The sequence below is a fragment of the Phaethon aethereus genome, assembly GCF_964289735.1.
Source record: "Phaethon aethereus genome assembly, chromosome: 1".
NCBI classification, from domain to species: Eukaryota; Metazoa; Chordata; class Aves; order Phaethontiformes; family Phaethontidae; genus Phaethon; species Phaethon aethereus.
The window spans coordinates 148,918,731-148,940,069 of NC_138575.1; the positions used below are offsets into that span (position 1 = coordinate 148,918,731).

The 21,339-nt window shown below is 44.6% G+C and overlaps 1 protein-coding gene across 1 annotated transcript in view; it reads right to left on the bottom strand.

Annotated features, from left to right (window-relative positions):
• Positions 1–898: 898 nt before the first annotated feature.
• Positions 899–21,339, bottom strand: part of LONRF2 (LON peptidase N-terminal domain and ring finger 2) — a gene marked incomplete at its 3' end in the record, with an annotated part of 33,687 nt that continues 13,246 nt past the window's right edge. The window contains exons 2-12 of the mRNA XM_082003576.1: positions 17,010–17,128; positions 13,680–13,802; positions 12,517–12,678; positions 11,785–12,010; positions 9,747–9,843; positions 9,263–9,377; positions 7,600–7,721; positions 6,621–6,779; positions 3,555–3,717; positions 1,431–1,580; positions 899–1,057 (exon numbers count right to left, since the gene is read on the bottom strand). Coding sequence (XP_081859702.1) covers positions 899–1,057; positions 1,431–1,580; positions 3,555–3,717; positions 6,621–6,779; positions 7,600–7,721; positions 9,263–9,377; positions 9,747–9,843; positions 11,785–12,010; positions 12,517–12,678; positions 13,680–13,802; positions 17,010–17,128 — 1,595 coding nt within the window. The remainder of the gene's footprint in view (positions 1,058–1,430; positions 1,581–3,554; positions 3,718–6,620; positions 6,780–7,599; positions 7,722–9,262; positions 9,378–9,746; positions 9,844–11,784; positions 12,011–12,516; positions 12,679–13,679; positions 13,803–17,009; positions 17,129–21,339) is intronic.

Consider the following 21,339-nt stretch of genomic DNA (forward strand, 5'->3'; position numbering starts at 1 on the left):
GAGCAGGCGTTCAGGGGAAACTGCAGCATGCCTCCCTCATACTCGGGGTGAAATCATTATTTCACAGCAGCATTTATCATACTTTAGGGAGCTGGCTTGATCTGAATTTAGTGATAAGACCAGCTAGGAGTACTTGGATTTTTCTTTTCAAATAAACCAAAGTACACCTTTCCAAACATTTTGTACATACTCAATCTGCTACGACACATAAATCACAACATGAGGGATTACCTAAGGCTACTAAATTGTGTACTTATTCAGTAGCTATTATTCTTTCAGATAAACATCCTCAGATGCCTTGACCACAAACGGCTTAATTTTTTTTTTCCTCACAGACTGCTATTTGCTGAAGAGAGAGAGATGTGGGTGTATGACAGACTGCCTACCGATTCACTAACAGAGCGTACTGTTGGTTATAGTCTTCATGCATACTTCTGCCGGGCAGCGTAACTCCTCTTCTGTTCACTACCTTTGAGAAAGTCTAGGAAACACCTCTTCAGTTCATTGTCCAGTTTCCTTTTCCTACCAAGTGGAAATCCAAATCACATGCAGGCCAATGGTGCTACTCTAGTACTTAACTCTCTTGCAGGCTAGAAACATCAACTCTATCATAGTACTTTGAAGCAATTATCCACATCTATCAGCTATGCTCTAACTGTAGCACAGCTCTGTGGAGGCTCAGATTTCACCAGGACAACAGGAGAGAGTGCAAGGTTTGGTGAATACCCAGGATAACAAATCGATGCAATCGATGGATGCTGGATGCAGTCAGAAAGGGCTATTCCTTCTTGAAGCAATCTTTAAAAAAAAACCCAAAAACAACCCCTCCCCTCTTGCCCTCCCCCAAAACAACCTGTCATGAGATGTTTTCAGTGCCCACTCACAACTGAAGTCCATGTTATCTGGGTCTTTTGCGAGTCACAAATATCAATACGCGTCTGATGGCAATAAGACGATCTTTAAGGGAGGTCATAGCCAATATAGCCAGCTGAGCTCTGTTTTCCAGAGGCAACACTGCCAACAGCCACCAATACCAGGCAGGACCACTGGGGTTGCTCTGCAAAAAGATGGAAAGACATGCAATCATGTATTCACAAGCACTGTCCTATGAAGAACACTACCTTCCTTCCCACCTTCTTCTTCTATTTGCTAAGGAAGTCACCACAAAAAAGTTAAAGCAGCAACTAAACACTTAATTTCAGGTGCTCTCCTTGTCTATATGCACCATGAAGACTGACCTCTTCAGATATCAACTTACATCGATATAGTGTTTTCCATTGTAATTATTTTCCATGCTTCAAGCTAATAGACCAAAACTGGGTAAATAAGATCTTATAATGCACGAAAACACAGCAAAAACCTGTCAGAAAATAGTCTTGTGTAAAAATTCTGTATAGGATAAGGATGCACAAGTAGGAAGTTTTTATTACCTGTGGCTCTGGTTCTTTTCCTGGCATGGACCCAAAATGATTGAGAATTTGCACTTTCATATTGTCTTTAAGAGAAGTAAACCAGGCAACAGCTTGGTCATAAACTGAATCATGAAGGCGGACAAGTTCTTCATATTCCGGTCCTTCAACCTTATTGTTAAAAGAAGGGAGATGGAACAAAACAGGTTTGATACCGTGGAGTCCATATGCTTCCCCAGAACCAAGCGAAGCACAATAATGCAGTGACTACAGCTGTTCCAATGTCCTTATCTAAGCAAACGGTACCCAAGTCTCGTATTTCAAACCTGCAATACTGCAGTCTTCTTACCCTCCCCTAGGTATTCTGAAGTGACATTTCTTGGAGCAGTGACTGCCTTGTTAATACCCATTCCTAAATGCTGGCACAACAGGAGAATCTGCTCTCTAATCCGGGGACATCATATTAATCATCTCAAACCCACAACCTCGAGTCCCTGTCACAGAAGGACCTCTGAACGTTGGTATACCGTCTGGCCAAACAGAAGAAACACTACTGCCACCGAGCAGAGAGACAGGGGGTCTACCGCACTTAAGAGATCAGTAGCATTTTATAGAAGTGTTAAGGGTATGGTAGGACAGCCAAGAAGGAAGGCAGACACCTGAGCAGGCAGGAAGCAGGGAAAAATGGATGCTTTCCCAATACCAGGAACAGCCATAAAAAAAGACCCTTGGCTGAGGCAAAGACTGCTTTAGTTGCACAGTCCAGACTGTTAGCCATTAGGGAAAAGAAACAGCATAAGCAAAAACCACTATGAATTGGTGATTTGGTTGTTTGGTTTTTTTTCTTTGGGGTGGTTGTGGTTTCTCCCCCCCTCTGTAACCTGTTGATCACACCAATGTTGTGATTCACCTGTGCCACTCAGACACACATCTGAGCTAGCTACTCTGGATGCCTTTCACCCTCAAGGAGAAACAGCTCTAGAGGTTTCTTAAGGCAGGTATCTAAGACAGAGCAGATAAAATAGGCAGCTTTGGACTGAGATTTCTCACCATCAAATATAACATGAACGTAGGGCGCTGAACACAGATGTCAGCCTCTCAAGTGAGACAAGGTAGATCTCACTCTAATTATGAAGAGGTGAGTCTCTGGCACTGTCTACAAACAATGCCTGGACATCTGCGTTCCACCACCCTTCACTGGGGATTTAAACACAGCAGAGCCCTCACTCTGAGCAATGTCCCTACTCCAACCTTTCGTAGGGGGAGGCACCTCCATGTCATCTCCCTTTCCTGCCTTGGAGAACAACTGTGTCATCCCACACAGGTTAGAAAGGCCCTACTAAGACTTTACAGACTTGCACTTCAATCACGAGAGCGTGATGGATTGCTGTATGACCAGACTGGACTTCATCGATTGGCATGAGATTAATACTAAATTCAATTTTAAGAGGGATCAGGGTTTTATAGACATGCTCTGAAGATGATCCGGGAAGTCATCATTAAGCATGGCCAAAAATCCACCCTTTGGCCAACACCCATGACAAGCACATCATTTGAGGCAGGTTTTATAAGATGACTTGTTTTTAAAAACTACTCCCCTCTCTGCATTTCTCTGCTCTCAGACAGCTCTGATAGATGCTTGTATGGGCCTGGTTAACTACATGTCACTAATTATCTCATTGTAAGAGCGGACTCTCACATTTGTTTGAGGACCTGTTCTGTAAATGAGAGCTTGGAGGCCATATGAAGTCTGCCAACTGTCTGTTCAGTGCAAGAAGAGAATAGTCAGTTCTCTTAACAACAGGGGAATGTGCTCTTAGAAGGGTTCCAAGTCTGTAACAGTTTTAAAACGTTACTCTGACCTCACCTAGACATCATGACAGACCTTGGCATCTGAGTCTCAGAAGCTACTTTGAGATCCATGAAGGGAGTGCAACACTTCAAGCGGAGATAATTATAAGGGCAGAAAGGAAGAAAGGGAAGGAAGAGACAAAGTTTGTTCCACGGTTTTCAAAATAAGAGCTTTAGTATTTTAACGATATTGGTTTAAAAATAATGCATAGCTAGCTTGAAATGCAACAAGGAAAGGCTATTTAAGTGAATCCAGCAATACATGGGTATGAATAACTTTGCACCATAGATCACCTTTTTATCTTCAAGATACTCGATGTTTGCTGTGTTATATCCATCTCGCTGGCCATGGCTTAAGACCCTAAAACGACGGACACCAACTGTATCAACAACTGAGCGCCCATCAGGAAAAAACTTTACGTCCCTGATCTCTAATATACAGCCATGATCTGCAAATCTGAAATGACAGAAGGGCATAAAAGTGGAAGTCATCAACAAGTGTTTATACACATCAGGACAAATACTGGGCCTAATTCACCACTTGTTATTTGAAAGAGGATCCTGCTTTGGTGACAATACATTTCTGCTTATCCACATAAGCCACACAACCCCCACCCCTTCTGCCTTCCCTCAGAGGTCCAGGGCAGCAGCATTTTCGGAATGTAAATGGCGGGGGGGGGCGGGGAGGGGGGGCGGGCGGTGTTGGGAAGGGATAGGAAACTGAATGGAGCATGTTTCATGCTGGGAGTTGCCAACTGCTGGTGGCAGATTCATCTGGTTTGTGAAGAAAACAAGATGTGTAAAGACACCATAAGGAACTCCAGAAACTGAGGAACAAATGCAGAGCTGGGAGGGCTATCCCTCCGCTCTGAGGTACAAGCAGAGGATTACAGGCTTTAGAAGGAAAAGGCTTCTATATAGCAAGATTTTTTCTTGCACTTGTATCCCTTAAGTTAATTAAAAAAAAATAATTTATAAAAGCCCATTTGTATCTGTTATATTTAAAGTAGGTACAGGATTTAATCTCATCCTGGAAACAAGCAGGCAATAAATTTTTACTTAACATTATCAGGCTTGCCTACTCTACGTTTGTGCAGCAGTGAGTTCACTAGCGAGGCTGATTGCACAATGACTCTTCACCATGATGTGTTCATCTGCCGGCATTTGCAGCTCTTGTTTCATCAAGGAAACACTTGTTTTACCAGGGCATGGCCATTCCTTACATTGGAGTGATGAAGAAACAGCAACACTGTGGGGAAATGACTCCTGCTTCTCTCCTATCAGAAATCATGACTTTGGGAGAGGAAAAAAAAGCTGACCACTGAACAACCGTTCTCGCCCGGCCGTTGTACAAAAACAAACTGAGGAAGAGCAAGAAGCATACAGCTGCACACAACTAAGCCCTGGTGCTCTATCACTTATATTACAAGTGAGTTTATTATAGCAATATTAGACTAAACACTATTTAAACAGCTACATAAGGATTTTTTAAATTACGGATTTTAGTGACATTTATGCCAAGTTTTAAACTTAATGTGTAAGTGATGGGGGGCGTTGTCATTCTTTGAGAAGTTACTTTTGGATATAAAGTGACTTTAATCAAAGAGAGACAAGAAAGCACCTAGAGATGGGCATAAAATGTGCTGACACATTAGAAGTTTATCAACAATTCTTCTCCCGGTTTCAATTTAAAGTGGAAAAATAAAACAGAGCAAGGTGATGAACTGAACGTGTTTTGCCACTGTGTTTTTTAAGGGAGGTACAAATCTCAGCCTCCCATATCCATGTCTTAGTAGATGAGGCAAACCAAGTTTCCCCAATTTTTCTATTTCCAGTTGATTTTGAATAAAGAACAGAACTTCTTTACTTGTCTAAGAAGCTACAACAGCCTGCCAGGTATCTGCAGATGAAGGCTTCAAGCACATCAGTGTTTGATTTAAGTAGAAGTTACCATGCTTAAAAAGTTTAATTATTTCAGTAACTCAAAACAGACAGGACATAAAATATAACCATACTGGTTGCATTTTAAAATACCCTTTATGACACTATTTGATAGATCAATTCTTGTGGTTTTGTGATTGTAACCCCTTGGGCCTCTGTATTAGACCTGACTACAAGTAAGTTTGGCTCTTCCACAAGCTTTCACAGATGTAAGGGGAGTTATCACTGATGTCCCAGGGTCATTTTGTCCTCGCTCTTAAAAGTATTTGCTTCCAGAAAATTAATAACAGGGCTGGAAGGGACTGTGAAGCATCAGCTGCTGTTGGAGCGAGAACTCCACTGAGTGCAGCACTGACAGCATGCCAAATGGCATGAAGCACAGCCAGAGCTGACTGGAAGCTGTAGCATCTCCTGTGTTCTTACTGTCACCTTATTGTCCAGTCTGTGAGGGAGGAGGCGGGGGGGAACCAACAAACAAAAAATCAACAAAAAGCCCCACCCTGAACTGGACAAGCAAAGGCTGCCAAGTCCCAGTATGACTGCCCTCCTCTCAGCTCCAGTGATGACGACCTGCAAAAATGCTGCTCCTGAAGATGCCTGTCTAATGTGTTCTTAAAAATTCCCATGCTCGTCATCCATTCTACAGTCTGTATCAGGCCAACGTATCTTCTGCAGTCAGCAACTATCTATTACATCTTGTAAGGTAGACCTCTCAAGACCACCTCATTTCTTTCCACAAGCATATTCTTATCCCCTTCACCCAAAAACCTGTATCTATAAAGGACTTAAAAACCTGAAGGTTTCAATGTAATGATTAGTATTCAGTCTCCACAAAGGGAGCTGGAAACACATCACAAAAATCAATTAAAGGTAAGCTCATATAGAAAGACAATGTAGCCCAGTCACAGCAGATAGTTTAGACATTGCAACACAGCAGTAAAGACAAACATCAAAATTCAATGTTCAGCAGCAAAACAGGCTTCTCAACCAAGGGTATACTTTGTCTCATTCAAATGACACTGCCTATGCAGGAAAGCTATGCAAGGTTTGATTTTTTGAAAATTTTTTTTTAACTCAGCAGACAGAGGAGCAACCTCATCCAAACAGTCAGCTTTCACTAGACCAAACAGGCTAGAAAGCTTTCCAACCACATTGACAATTAAGTTCTATTTTTGGAGCCTGCAGTAGCAGGATGAGTTGTAGTTTTGCTATCCATCCAACAGGGGAGCAATAAAATTACATCTTTGTGTCAAAAGGAATGTTGAATATACAAAACTAAAAAGCCAGCCACTCCTGTATTTGTTCATACAGGACTGGAAGGAACACCAGTTTGGGGAGACAAGTATACTGTGCCATAGTACTCCATTAGCGTCACAACAGCCTCTGCAACAACAGGACATTCTCAGCTCATCTCCTTACCCTTTTAATTCATCAGCTAAGCACATGCCAAACTGCTTGGTACCAGTTTCCATACATCTTCTTATCATTAGACGATAACGAGGTTCAAACACATGGAGTGGGCAAGGGATGGTAGGGAAGGCCATGGTACACACGAAGATGGGAACATCTTTATTCAAACTGCAAGATAATTGTTAAAAAAAAAAAAGTTCAGCTTCTTTCTGGGTACTGCTATATTCAGCCTAAACCCTTATTACAACACTAAGTCCAGTGATTTGTTTAGACTCATTCTTTGTAAATGAGTATCTGGTCAAAGTTTGTCATTTTTACAGGACAAACAGATTTCAGAACTCTTTCTGTTAGTACATTAAAGAAAAAATCCCTCTCATCTACTTTCAGAGAGGAAGTCAGGAAGTAATAGCCAATTTCCTAAGTCCTAATATCGATACTTAAATACAAGTAGTCAGATTTTGGTGATGTTTTATGGTAATATAGTACCTAAGAACTAACCACATTCAAAGCAAGGCGGTACAGAATTCCCAAGCTCAGTAAAACCCTTTAATTTTGAAGAAGCCCGCTCATCTTCATATTATTTTTTCAGGCTTAATTGCAGGCTTTATTTTTTTAGCCGAGTTGTAGCATAAAGACCCACAAGTCACTGACAACACTGAATCCTTGAACTTCTCCCGACCTGAAGTACAATCCATTTATAATTGGGCTTCTACTACTAGAAAACCCCCGTTATAACATTTAGAGCTATTATATTGTTTCAGAGGATACAGCAATTATCTTTAAGATTATTATTATGCCTTTCTACCATCCAAGCATATTGTTTCTTGTTTATCTGCAATAAACATTTCAAAAATACAAAGTATCTGGCAGGTTCATTCACAAATTCATTCATTTTTCATGCATTTTCATAAGCAAATGACATTTCTTCAGTAATTTAGACTAAAAATACATTTTAATAACAGCTGTCAGTAGTAAAAAGAGGGCCTACTTTGACAATTCCTTCATTTCTTCCTCATAGACTTTCTTCCTTTCAGATAATTCCTCTGGCAAGTAACGGACTATCAGTTCCTCTGTAAGGACGGTCTTCTTATAAGTTCGGCTTGCCAGAAACTGCAAGGAAGAGTCAACTCCTAAGTCTGATAACAAGAAGTCAGGTAACATCTCTTCCTCCCAATCCATCCCTTTTCCGAAGACAAAACAGCACATCAGTTCAGGACCATACCGATCCCTTCTCCTGTCCAGCCTTCAGGTATCAAAACTTCCACTTTAGGATACGAGGTTCACTCCAGTGCCTGTTTAATTAAAACCCCATGCCCTTTTTTGGCAGAAGTTGTACTACTGCCAAGAAAAGGCAGTCCCTCCTAGCTCTTGCAGAAGATACGTTGTTATTTTCACCTAGAGATTCCAGGTTACTGCTCCCCAAAAAGCAGTCCACGTACAAGACACATTATGTCTGCTGAAGCAGAAGTTTTGATCAAGGAGTAACCATTCCTCATTCACCACAGGTAGAGATACAGACTGAAGATGTGGTAGGAACAGGGCTGTGTTTCCAGGGAATGAGGCATCTACCACCTCTCTGGGTAACCTGGGCCAGTGTTTCACAACCCTCGTGAAAAATTTCTTCCTTATACCTAGTCTAAATCTACCCTCTTTTACTCTAAAACCATTACCCCTTGTCCTATTGCAACAGGCCCTGTTAAAAAGTCTGTCCCCATTTTTTTTAGAAGCCCCTTTTAAGCACTGGCAGGCTGCAATAAGGTCCCCCTGGAGTCTTCTCCAGGCTGAACAACCCCAGCTCTCTCAGCCTGTCCTCACAGGAGAAGTGTTCCAGCCCTCTGATCATCTTGGTGGCCCTCCTCTGGACCCGCTCCAACAGGTCCATGTCTTTCCTGTGCTGAGGGCTCCAGAGCTGGACACAGAGACCCCAGGTGGGGTCTCACCAGAGCGGAGTAGAGGGGCAGAATCACCCCCCCGGTGGTAACTGCTGGCCAGGCAGTTATTTTTTTTTGCAGCCCAGGCTACAGTTGGCCTTCTGGGCTGCAAGCACACATTGTTGGCACATATCCAATTTTTCACCCACCAGTACCAGTACCCTCAAGTCCTTCTCAGCAGGGCTGCTCTTGATCCCTTCATCCCCCAGCCTGTGTTGATACTGAAGGTTGCCCCAACACAGGTGCAGGACCCTGCACTTGGCCTTGTTGAACCTCCTCGCTGTCAACCTCTTTACTCAGCTTGGTGTCATCTGCAAACTTGCTGATGGTGCACTCAATCCCACTGTCTGTGTCACTGATGAAGATATTAAACAGTACTGGTCCCAGTACAGACCCCTGAGGGACATCAGTTGTCACCAAACTCCATCTGGACAGTGAGCCACTGACCACTTGCAAACCACTATTGGTTGGGACTCCTCAGGCATGAGCCTGATGTGACACTGGAAGCCTCTATTCCTTTAAGCACCAGGAAACCCCACCTGTCTTCCAAGGAATGACAAAATGTATTCTGGAGCAAATGAGGTCTGTGCACAGCTTGATGCTGTGGGAACTGCTGTGTTGTTCTGGTCTGCAAATAGAGCACAGAAAACCCCCACATACGTGCTTTCAGAAGAACACAGCTTTGTAGTTTTTTGTTAACTAGGGCAAGGACATACTTACTTCTGACAGCTTTTCTTTGCAGAGTGGGCAATGTGGATTATGGTCAAGGCAACGCTCAAGGCATTTGAGGCAAAAGGTGTGCCCACAAGGAGTGGTCACAGGTTCATAGAACAACCTGAAAATGAAAACACAGAACAAAAAAGCTTAGCCGCCAACATAAACAACGCAGATTCCCAAACTGTGGAAAGGAGTGACTAGATCCAGCCACCTCGTCCTTTCCTGCTTTTGTATAAATCACAGGTGACAGTTTTATCTAAGGATATAAAAAAGGTTTTCATTTTTAGAAGTGGTAAACAATGGAGAACATCATGCATAATGGAGAAAACCACGTCTGTAAAGGTTCACCAGATGCAAGGTTCAGCAAAAAGGAACAGAGTAATGATTTAGACATTCTTTGGCAGGTTTCCCTTCCAACACCATGAAAACCTTTTTTCAGAAGCTAGAAAGGCTTTCTGATCTCAATCCCAGGTCAATGCAGTCATACCTCATGCAGAGGGAACACTCAAAGTCCGACGCATCCACCAGAGTTGTTGGTACCTCTCCTGAAGTGACGATGGAGTTTTCAGGTAAAAAATCTGCATCTAAGTATAGTTAAGAAGATGATTACAGTAAATTTTAAAATATTACTGCAGTTCAGATGCTGTTGAAGTTGTTTTTCCATAAAGAACCTAATTTCTCTTTTCTTTTTTGAAGTTTTGTTCCAAATAAACATATTTTCCCTTCAAGTTTTAGACTTTCTGGCAGGGTATCTTTTGGAGAGCAGAGGATGATGTCTATGGCCAGAGAAAGCACATTAGAGCTGAATACCCATGATTTGCTTTTCCCAAAATGATTGGTTTTGGGTTTTTTTTTTAAAGCCTAGTTTTTAAAATACTCTGCTGTTGTTTTCCCACCACCATCACCACTCCCACATCAGCCAGGCCAGATGTTTTAAAGTACATTAAGTCCAGAATTTAATTTGTTTACACACAGTCAAACTATTCCATCAGTGTTTATTATAGATTTCTCAGCAGGGGTAATTTTTCTTACAAGTATTAAAAAATCTTATGCTCTTCTAGACTAGGCTGCTGTGCAAACCCCATGTTTGAGACAACTTAAGTGTGTAAGGACTACTGGAGTTGCATTAGCTAACAGTGATTTCACTAGCCCAGCACTCTGCAAACACAGCGCTGAAACACTTCACTTAAAATTCTGCCCACTCCGTTTTTTGGGGGGTGGTACATATCCTTGTAGTTAACACGCTTAAAGGGTATGAGTTTCAAACTTCACAGCACCAGCATTTACATTCAAGAGCTATCAAGCTCGAGCTTCACCAGCTACGAATGCTGCCTCCACGTCCTTTTTATTAACCAAATTCTTGACTGTTAAAAACAAACACTCAGCTTTTTATGTTAAGTTAAAACACTGTTAAAGGATAACTTATGCTCAGCATCTGGTTTATCTGGAGCACAGATGGGACAGGGGAGAGGGCACTGGTGTTGTGTGGCCTACAAAGAAAAACGGCGTTATCTTTAACCTACATCTCACATGTTAGCATTTAGTAATAGCAAGAACCTAACTGTGTTAATTCTGCAAATAGTAACATGGCATCGGGATCTACCACAGACCAGAAATTAATGGTTATGGGTAAAAAGTGATCTCTGGCCTTCACTGTGAAGATACAGGCGGGTGAGATTTCACAATCTATTTACTGAGGCTGCAGTTCAGAGACTAGTACAGGGTTTTTCCCTTCACAGCAACACGGTCAGAAACTGGCCATACGCTGGTCATGGGCAGAGGTGGCAGACAGACAGAAGCGCTTGAAGACCTTAGTATTTCAAGGTAGAAGTCAGATTTGTCAAGGAGGTGGGTTTTGTGGGGTTTTTTTGCTTTAAAAGAGAAAAAAATACACACTAATATGGCAGCATATTAAAAGCCCTTTTTAACCAATTATTTCACTACTCAGTGCAATCTATTGCTCTCAGCGTTTTTATCCCAGGGTACTAAAAACACTTTGGAGACCTTTATTAGAAGCTTGAGAAGCATACCAATTGCAAGCACAGCTATCGAGTGACAGAAAACTAGGGGGGCTTACTACAATTCAAAAGGCTTCTTTGTTTGATTGGAAAATTTCATGTAAAGTTGCATGTGACTGTTTCTGATGCCAGTCAGAGATTAGTTTCCAGGCCTACTGCATCTTTCCTTCATATAAAAAGACAATGAAGTTCAGCTATACCTCTGAAACCTAGGAAATGGAAATGGCACTGGCAACACAAAGACTAAACTGTTAGTGGATTGCACATTGGAAATGGCCCATTTGAGAATGAAAAATACAGTGTTCATTGAATGCTGTTCACTGAAAAGTGAAAGTTCACTGAACTGCTCTGGTTACAGCAGAAACAGACACACCAGGTAACAAAATATTATTCCAATCCCTGTAAGGAACGTTTCATTAACACCTAAAAAAGGGAGGAGGAAAAAAAGTAGGTTATCATTTTTAAGTATGTGCAAAAGAAATCCCCTTTCTAAGCCACAAGACAAACCTTTTTTAGGAATTTTATTGGGGACATCCAAGCTTTGTAAATCCCTCATCTCACTGGACAGCTTTCTTTTTAAGCCAACCCCAGGTAAACTGGAGAGAATAGCTCCCAAAGACTTCTTGTTTTCTTCAAAATAGAAATCCAGAACATGATGGGAAACAGGAGAATCAGTGCTTCTAAATACATCAGATTCCTGGGACGGGGTTTTTGTTAACCTGAACACAGTATCCTAAAAAAACAAACAAAAAAACCCCACCACAACAATTAAACACAGCATAAGACAATTTTGCTTTGTTTTTTCTATTAGTTGTATATATCAGCAATAGATCAATGTCCCTACAATGAGTTTAGCAAGGGAGAAAGATCTGTATCAAAGAAGGTCACTCTCCAGTTGCATGAAATAGGGCCACTTCCCTCCCTAGAAGAGAGGCTCTGGCCTCTAGAAATTATGTTCCTGTCATACTAAAATCCTGAGTGGAAAAAAACAAACCACCTACTAATATAAGCAGCACCCCCCCCCCCCAAAGGCATTACATTGTTTTCTGAAGAAAGAGTTTTATTCTCTTATTTTTCCTGAGGAAGTATGTCCCAACAAGAGATCCAACAGCAATGGAGAAAACAGGCTTACCATGAAAGTAACTGCCTACATGAGTGCAGACAGAGACAATGTCACGCAGATCAGACAGATCCTTGTGTTACTTTTGGTATTTTTATGTTGAATGCTTTTTACTTTACCTTTGAGGACCCAGCAATGGAGCTGTCTTCCGCAGCTGACTGTGCGTTTATGCTACTCAGAAATGCAGGTTTCAATCTTGCATGGGATGTTCGACTAAAGAAAGGTGCTGTTAGACTATCATGCACATTTTCAAAGGCTGGGAAAAACATCTCACACATTATCTAGTCAATCAGAGAGAAAAAAAAAGTAATTACAACACAGATATTTATGTTTGTACAAACACAGATACACAAACTTCACAGCTTCTGGATGCCAAGAAGCTTGCAACAAGCAGGACATCCTGCATTCCGCAATGCCTACAGGAAACTTGAATGGCAGTCCCCCCCCCAACTTCAGACGCATCCCAAGGTGCTCTTCTGGTGTCCACCTCCCTCCCCAGAGGCCTCTGCTCCACAAGAGCACCCAGAGCTGCTGCATCCTTCTCCTGCTCCTACCCCTCTCCACTCTGACCCTCAGACCGCTGCCTCCAGAAGTCTTCAGACCATGATCTCCTATCAAAACCAGTAAGCAGAAATGTGTCCCAGCTCTCTTCATGCTCTGCGTCCACCTCCTCTACCCTCAAGCCTATTTCACACCTAGCTAGAAGCTGTGTAGAGAGCCTGTTCCCCCTCTCACCAGTCCCCAACAAGCGCCTTGCTGAACTCCTGTTTCTTATTTTGAAAAAGCTGCCTGTATGGGCTGTCACAGAGAACCTGACAATGGCTGCTTAGCAGTGTGTCCCTTATGGGAAGTTCTACAAACTGCTAGAGACTGCAGGATTTTTCCAGGACAGGGCAGCATACAACTCCCTTTCTCAACACTCTGCCACCTCCCACTTAAAAGTGGTTTTCTGACTGGCACTAAAATTAGGGACCTTGAGCCTACGAAATCCAGGTGTACTCAAATCTGGCTGACATACTGCAAGTATAATCTACGAACGGCAGCAGCCAAACCTACAGATTTGCAGTGGAATCCACAAATATACAATCCCTCTGGTTGAGGCACCAACCAAACCCAGAAGGCGTCTCCCACAGTGTAACGCTAATAAGGTTTATTGGAGAATCTGCTGAATCAAATTATCCTTTGGCTGTTTGCTATCACCTGCAATAACAGGAATTTTACTTAGCTGCAGGAGTAAGAGCAGTGTGATGGCCAAGAAGCAGCCAGTAAATGCATCTGATACCTTTTGGGCTTCTTTCTTCATTGAGCTCCATTCAGGATTTAAGGCAACACAATAGAGAAACTCCTTCAATGCTTCCTCAGTCCTTTCCAATCCAGAGAGAGCTTTTGCTTTCACATAATGGCCCTGTTCACGCAAAGGAAACGTACAAATCTAGAGATCATTTCTGAAGTGGCAGCAAGACACCAGCAAACAATCTTGGAAGTTCACACCATTCTGCAGGTAAAGAATAAGATGCTTTTTGGATAACAATCTCTCTGATCCATGTACCTGAAGGGAAGTCAGTCCCTTTTGCTGAAAGATCCCCCAGGAATCCACTGCTGCATTACCCCCAGCCAAAGCCATCCCTCCTTTCCTCAGGGGGCCTTGATGCAGAATGAGGAGGGGTATTTGTCTCCTCGGGGATTGAGACTGCTACATATCCCACAGGGCTCGATACCCGTTTCACATACCAGGGCAGCCTTAACCATAATGAAATTGCACAGGGCAGGCTGGAGTTTGCAGCTGGGGGAGCAGAAGATTTTCAGGTTCAGGACACTCACTTCTGCCAAGTGTTTTACCAGGACAGAGATGATTTTTTATCTATTTTATTTGGCTGGATAAGACCAAGAACATCATGAATTTAGGGCAACATACCAACACTTAACCTGAAACCTTTTAGCCCATCCTACCTCTCCCACGTCCTAAGAGCAACACATCCACGGCCAACAGGTATGGTAGTCAGCCTGGGGACAAGTCCTGCTTTACTTGTTATCAGCAAGACAGGAATGCCGCAACTCTGAATTTTACCGCAGATATCAGTTTACAGTTCAGATTTGGCTATGAAAATTACTTCCTTAACAATAAAAAGAAACTAAGTGTGCATTGAAACGTTTGCCTCTTGCTTATTAGACAGAAGCGTTCTCTGCAAGTCCACCTCTGATCCACATGAATATCTCTACGCTGTGCTGAAAGTACAATTTCACTAGTCCACACTTTTGTATTCTTCATACTAATGCAAAAAGACCCGCTATCACGTAATATTCCTGAGCAGGTACCACCCTCACTCCTTCAATATAGCCTTTAAAGCTGAGTCCCGTTAAGATCTTTACCTTTCCACTGTTGGGAAGGCGGCGGCTTCTGAAAGAAAAGAAAGTAACTGGCTCCGCACAGGACGGGTTAATTAATGTGTGTCATTTGGTAACCTGAACAAGAAGTCTCAGTACACACCAATCTCTCAAGGTGAGATTTCTTTTTTTTCCTGAATGCAGTAAGAACAGAGGTACTGTGAGGCCTGACCCTGACCTTGTCTATCTTGACGCTTGCACAGCCTCTCTAAAACCTTTTTAGGGAGGTCCTAACAAGCCTGACATCGCTGTCAAGATTACGCCACTGCACTGGGGAGGCTACAAGGTTGTTTGGCCTTGTCCTTTGGGGCCGCAGGAGCAATTTCCTTACTCAAGCTGCAAAGAGAGGACAGAGCTGGGCTGTCCACAGACGAAATACCTAAAGATCCAACACCAGAAATTAGGCCTAGGGACTAGAAGCCCCTACACTTCAGAGGCTACTGCTGCCACCTTCCCTTTCCTATTTTCACATGGCCCTGGCAAGCATCAGACTGAAAGGTAAGGTCTATGCAGGACCTTATGTAGCAGGCAGGATCCAGGCAGGAGGGCATCTGTTTCTATCTGCCACATAAAAGTACAACTGGGAACTTCTCCCTGCCTCAAGAGAGTCCAAGAACTTGTTTTTCATAGCAACTGAAAAGAAACCAACTTGTCTATTGACTATGTCTTATGACTACAGTGGACCCAAGAGCTTCACCACTAACTGAGCAAGCCATTACGTTTCCATTGCCTCCCAGGAGCTACTCCCAGAACGAGTCTAATTTTATGGCCAATTTTTTAATTTTTTTAACTACACAGCGCATGTTTCAGCTAATCTCTGCCACTGGATGAGATGCCATGAGACACAAAACAAAGTGGATGCCCAGAATTCCTGGAGAACATGGATTCTGGATCAGCACAGCTTATGTGGAAGTTCTCACACGCACGCACAAGTGAAACGCATCTGCGACAGTGCTGGTTATGCCATGATGACAAATTTCATTTTCAATAAGCATTCTTCAGAGATGTGATTAACGAAATCTTTGTCCGCCTACGACTGACACACATCACACTTCTGTAGATTCAAGGCAAACAGAGAAGACACTTCAAGAAAACATTTGAACGTGTGTAATTCATCTTTCTCCCTCTGCACAGAAGCCCAGCCAATGCCACCCGAGACATATTCCTGACATGATGAGAAATGATCCTAGACAAAAAGGCAAACTGGAGTCGAGCAGAAGATTATGAACTGCCTTCAAATAAGAAAAGTTTTAATGGGTGACAGCATTTAGGGACAAGTATCTAACTTGTCAGAAACTAGATGCTTCCAACAGCACCTCTCTGCTTGCCCCACATCTTCCCCAACTGGAAACAGAGAGGTAGCTGCAGCCTCCCATGCTGAGGCAGGTGGCCAAGGGGTTCATGCAACACCTCCTTAGTCTTCACAGAGAAGCCAAGGTTCCCCATACTCTCTCCAGGTAGCACCCAGGGGCTTTATCTGGTCAAACCTGTGCCGCAGTTTTGTTACTGATGGGTGAGGGACTGACTGGAGGTGTAATCCCAGGTGGGGCGAACTGTCAAGACACCCAGTCTAGCCTCAGGCAAGCGGTGGTAACAACAGGCACCACGTGCTTCTTCCATTTCTCTCTCGTAACATAATTTCTGATGCTTGCTTCAGACTGCCCACAAACCAGTGCTCCTTGTAGCACCTCCTCTTGTTATGAAAAAGATCCCAACCCCCTCTATGAATCACCATGACACAGGTAGGAATCACAGATATGAACTCTTAGTATTAAAGGAACACATACACGCACACACACACAAATCCTGAAATACAGTCTGAGGTTGTCCTCAGAAAGACACATTGGCCAGTAGGCTGTCAAAACCACCCACTGCCTGGGACACACCATCTCAGAGGGAACTGCAGCATGGTCCTGGGCTGCCAGAGCCTTACAGACCCAATTCTGCTACCATGCTGCAGCACTAACTCCAACAGATCAACAGGCACCAGCACAAACACCACCACATCACCAGCGGCCCACTGCTGAAATCCCACTGGCTGGAGACATGCTAAGGACCCTCCAAGACTTGTCCTATGAAGAACCTGGCTTTTGGTACACATTCCCAGCCCTGACAATGCCACTATGTTCTTCCAACAACGCCCTGAGCAGCACTGTCCCCACTGCAGAGAGAAGCCCCAAGAAGCAGCCATTTTCATTTTGGTCTTTACGACACACAAGCACCGTACCGCAGGCCAGTGGGGTTTGTTTCGGCAGAGGACATCCGCGTCGTGAAGAGCTTGCTGGTAGTTTTTCATTGACGTACAGAGTTCTGCTCGCTGTGCTATTAGTGAACACTTGCAAGGAGCTGGAAAACAAAAAAGGTTACAAGGAACCCCATTAAAAGCAGCACAAGTACATGTTAAGTACAGTAACCTAATTTTCAGCCAGAGTAACCTAAAAAGCATTACTACACAACAGTTACATTTATGCTCTTCTATAACAGAAAAAAAGGCAATTCCTTCCTTCTTTCCTTCCCAAAATATATCCTTCTCAGCCTGGAAGCAACCTCTGCGTTTTATCAGGCCGGACAGATTTCATATTCACACATAGGTTGCTGCCTGCTCTTTCCCTCACCTTGCTTACGGGACACTTTAGAAAGCAAAAAGAAAAAAAGCCCCAAGTGTTTCTCCCCCAGTGTGGCTTTGCCTGACGGAAATCACAAACGCAGGACTTTGGGTAACACGTTCTCGTAAGCCACTCGTTCAGAAAAGCGCAGGCAGCCTTCACATTTCATATCCACTTGCACCCGTGCACCTCGCCCTCCTCGGGGCAGGCCAACCTCTCACGATCACACAGGCGGCCGCAGTACCCACGTGTTCGTGAACCGCTCAGTCTGTGTGGACTAGGAACACCTCGCGCGTTATTATTCTGTCCTTTCCTAGGGTCTCCATAACACTTTTTAAGACGGAAATCTAGCCCCAACGTTACATTTCATAGAACCACAGAAAAACTTCAGCTGATCCCTGCTCAGCTTGTCCACCAGGACTTCCAGGTCTTTCTGCAGCGCTGCTGCCTAGCCCAGCCCGGCCTGTTGCACAGGGTTATTCTGTCCCAGGCGCACTTGCCTTTGCTGAAGTAGGCAAGGCTGGTCAGCCCATGCCCCAGGTCGCTGATCTGAATGGCAGCCCTGCCCTCCAGCAGATCAACCGCTTCTTCCTCCCCCAGTTTGGCGTCACGGACAAACTTGCTGACAGTGCGCTCTGCCCACTCCTGAAGGTTGTTAATAAGGTGTTGAACTGCGTCAGCCCCATTACCAACACCTGAGCAATGCCACTGGTAGCCGTCCGCCCAGCAGCTCTCTAGCCATTAACCACCACCTCATGCCCCCGATGCTCCAGCCAGTTCTCCACCCATCCCACCTCTACCTCCCCAGCTTGGCCAGCAGGATGCTGTGGCAGGCTGCGTCAGCAGCCTTGCGATAACACGCTAAGGCCCAAACAATGTTCTCCCTTTGTCCACCAAAGCAGTTATCTCAGGAGATGAGACTTAGGTGCGATTTGCTCTTGGTCGCTCTTGTCCTTCACGTGCCAGGAAAGGCCTCCAGAGGGCTGGAAGCTGGCTGCTGGCAGCTACATGCTGTAACCCTTACCCAAACGTGAGCTGGTAAAAACTGTCTTAACTGGGATTAAACTTTATAAAGGCTCCAGGGTGTGCCGAGAGGCAGTACTCCCTCATTTCTACAAATTTTAAACTTTGCCTCCAAGCTAGCTCTCTCAAGACTTTTCCTGCAAGCATCACCTCCTGCACGTCTCTACGCAGGGCTCTGGTCTCCGTAGCTCTCCAGCTCTCTCCAGCCTGCTTTGGCTTCACTGTTTGCATCTCACTTCAGCACGAACACCCTGAACACATCCTCGATAAGAGCACATTGCCCATATGAAGCCCAGGCACACACACGAGCATACCCAGACACACAGAGGAAGCACGTAACTGCTGCAGGTGCCACCACTCGGTACGTCCAAGCACCTACCAGGAGGGGTGGCCCAAGATCCCCCTCCCGCCTCCTCCTCCCCTCCCTCCAGCTGACGCCAGCGCTCCTGCGGCAAACCAGGCTCGCGTGGTTGCACAGAGAACCAGAGCAAGGAATCAATTGACTGAAAGCTAATCCAATAAAAACAAATAAATAAAAAGGTTTAAGAGGATCAGTTTCCCCTCAACTGGTTCACTGTACAGCCACACCAACGCGAGTGCCAGGACAAGGGATGGGAAAGAACGAAGCAGCAAGGGCTGCTGCCTCTTTTGGCTGGAGCGTGGACTGACGCCAGATATCCTAATTGAAGAATGACACATCAGAAGCGATGCTGCCCCAAGGGTCCCAGCGACAGCTAGAGACTACACCTAAAATAAAGGAGCTCTGCAAAAGCTAGTTCATGCTGTGGGTTTTTTGGTTTTGGTTGGTTTGTTTTTGTTTGGGTGTTTTGTTTGTTGATTTTTGTTTTTTGTTTTTTTTTTTTTTAAGTGTTACACATGCAGACTGCCGCAGTGATCAACACTTTTTAGCTGATAATTCTTAAAAAGACTGCAAGTTAAATGAAAATGAAAACAACTAACCTCAGATCTTCAGAAGCAAGGGGTTTTTTTTCCTTTTAGTAGATGCTCAAACATAAAATTATTTAATCCAGTCACCATTTAAACAGTCTGTGTCTGCCCTCTGTATTAAAAACGAACGCTTGCTCTTTATTTCCACCGTCGTGTCTGCCGCGGGGTATTTGCGCGGAGCGTGCCGAGGGGGGTAGGTGCGGTTCCGCAGAGGTAGGTGCCCCAGCAGCCGGGCAGAGCGCGGGGTGGGGTGCTTTTTGGCACCACCAGCCATAGGAAGCAGCGCGAGATTCGGGGGCAGGCAAGCCCGCTTCCTGCTTCTGTTCCCTACTGCACGTTCCAGCCGCGCCGGCACGTCCCAGCGCACAATTCAGCACGGTTCCTATGTCCAGCAGGCGCCGAAAGAGAACAGCTTCGGCGGCTCTTCTGGGATCTTGCCCCCAATGCAAGTTTTAAGCAAAAATAGCCGCCGCAGGGCACAACGGTGTGGCAAAGGCTGCAAATTCTTCCCCCCCGCAAAAGTAGTCCAAAGGCTCTCACAACATGACGGGAAAATAACAAGCTGATGAAAACCAAACCAACCCCGAGGCAAACCAGAAAAAGCTACATGTATTCAGGGCTTGTCCCTCTTGTTCACTCAGTCGCCATCAGAAAGCGTAAGGTGTGGCCCATCTTAAGGAGTAACTGGCAAGGAATGTTTAGTTAACAGAGAGAAAAGGGGTAAAAAACCCAAACCCAACCCCAACAGCTTTGCTAAAGAGAGCAGTATTTACGAGACTATAGTATGACAGGTTTTCTATAGGGAGATGAAGGGGCTAGGCAAGATGCCTTAGCTGCAGCGGTACCCCACTGGGAGATGCAGCAGCGTGGCCCAAAAGCTCCCCAGCTCCGCACCCGACCCGCGCGGCCCCTCGTCCCCAGCCTCCTGCTGCCGGGGGGGACCGTCCCTGGAAGGTCCCCATCTGGTCCCAGGGCAAGGCTAGATGGATTGGAACATTGTATTCCCTGACTGGTGGAACTGGCGCTGAAGAGAGCTGTCTCTGTGGCAGCCGCCGGCTGACTCCAACTCAGGGTACATGTGGAAGTGCGAAGAAAAAGTGAATATCCAGCTACAGCCTAAACAATTACAAGGTTTCTGTAAGCACTGTGCTATCGAGTTGTTCCACGACACCCCACGTGCCGTAGTGAAAGAAATTAGTCAGAGAAGGTGGATGGAGAGAGCCTGAGGACATACAGAGTTTGTGAATGCTGGTAGATGCTGGTATACTACAATAACTGTCAACTTTATTGAGGAAGAAAAAAGTCACACAATAGCCAATAGTTTGTTTTAAAATACTGCACCCATTCTTTCTGCTGGAGGTTAGAGAAGAAAAGATTTCTTTTATGAAATAACTTATTAGTTCAGGCCAAATTAAGAAGAAAAGCGTAGAAAATTTGCTGTTTCCACAATACGAGCAGATGGCATTTCCTGAATCTAATTCTTCTGGGAGCCTGCAGCTGCACAGCAAAATTTATGTCCTTGTCAGCATCACGGATCCACCACTGAGGCTCCCAGGATCTGCGGCTCCGGGCAGCCGGGACACAGAGACTTCCTCAGAGCCACAGATCCCAGGAGCTTTCCCACATGGCTCTTACCCTCCATCCCGGCCGTAATCCCATGGCACCAGACAAACCCTGGCTGAGCAGCACCCAGAGCCAAGGGGCTTGGTGGCTCTCCACCTCCTGGGCCCTCCTTGGGACCACCAGGTATTGCCTGCCCCGAGTGTGGTTGTCAGCTTGGATTCTCCCATATCATTAACTTTCTGCTCGCATCACCTTTGCACTCACCTGCAGATGTTTCTTAGATTGCACTTTTACTCACACAGAAGCTAACACCCAAAATTACTTTTCCAGATATGGCCAAGCATTCAAGTTTATTTTTTTTAAACTACACTGCTTGAGATCAGGAGGCTGACAGGGTTCCCCAAAGTCTCCTTGTGC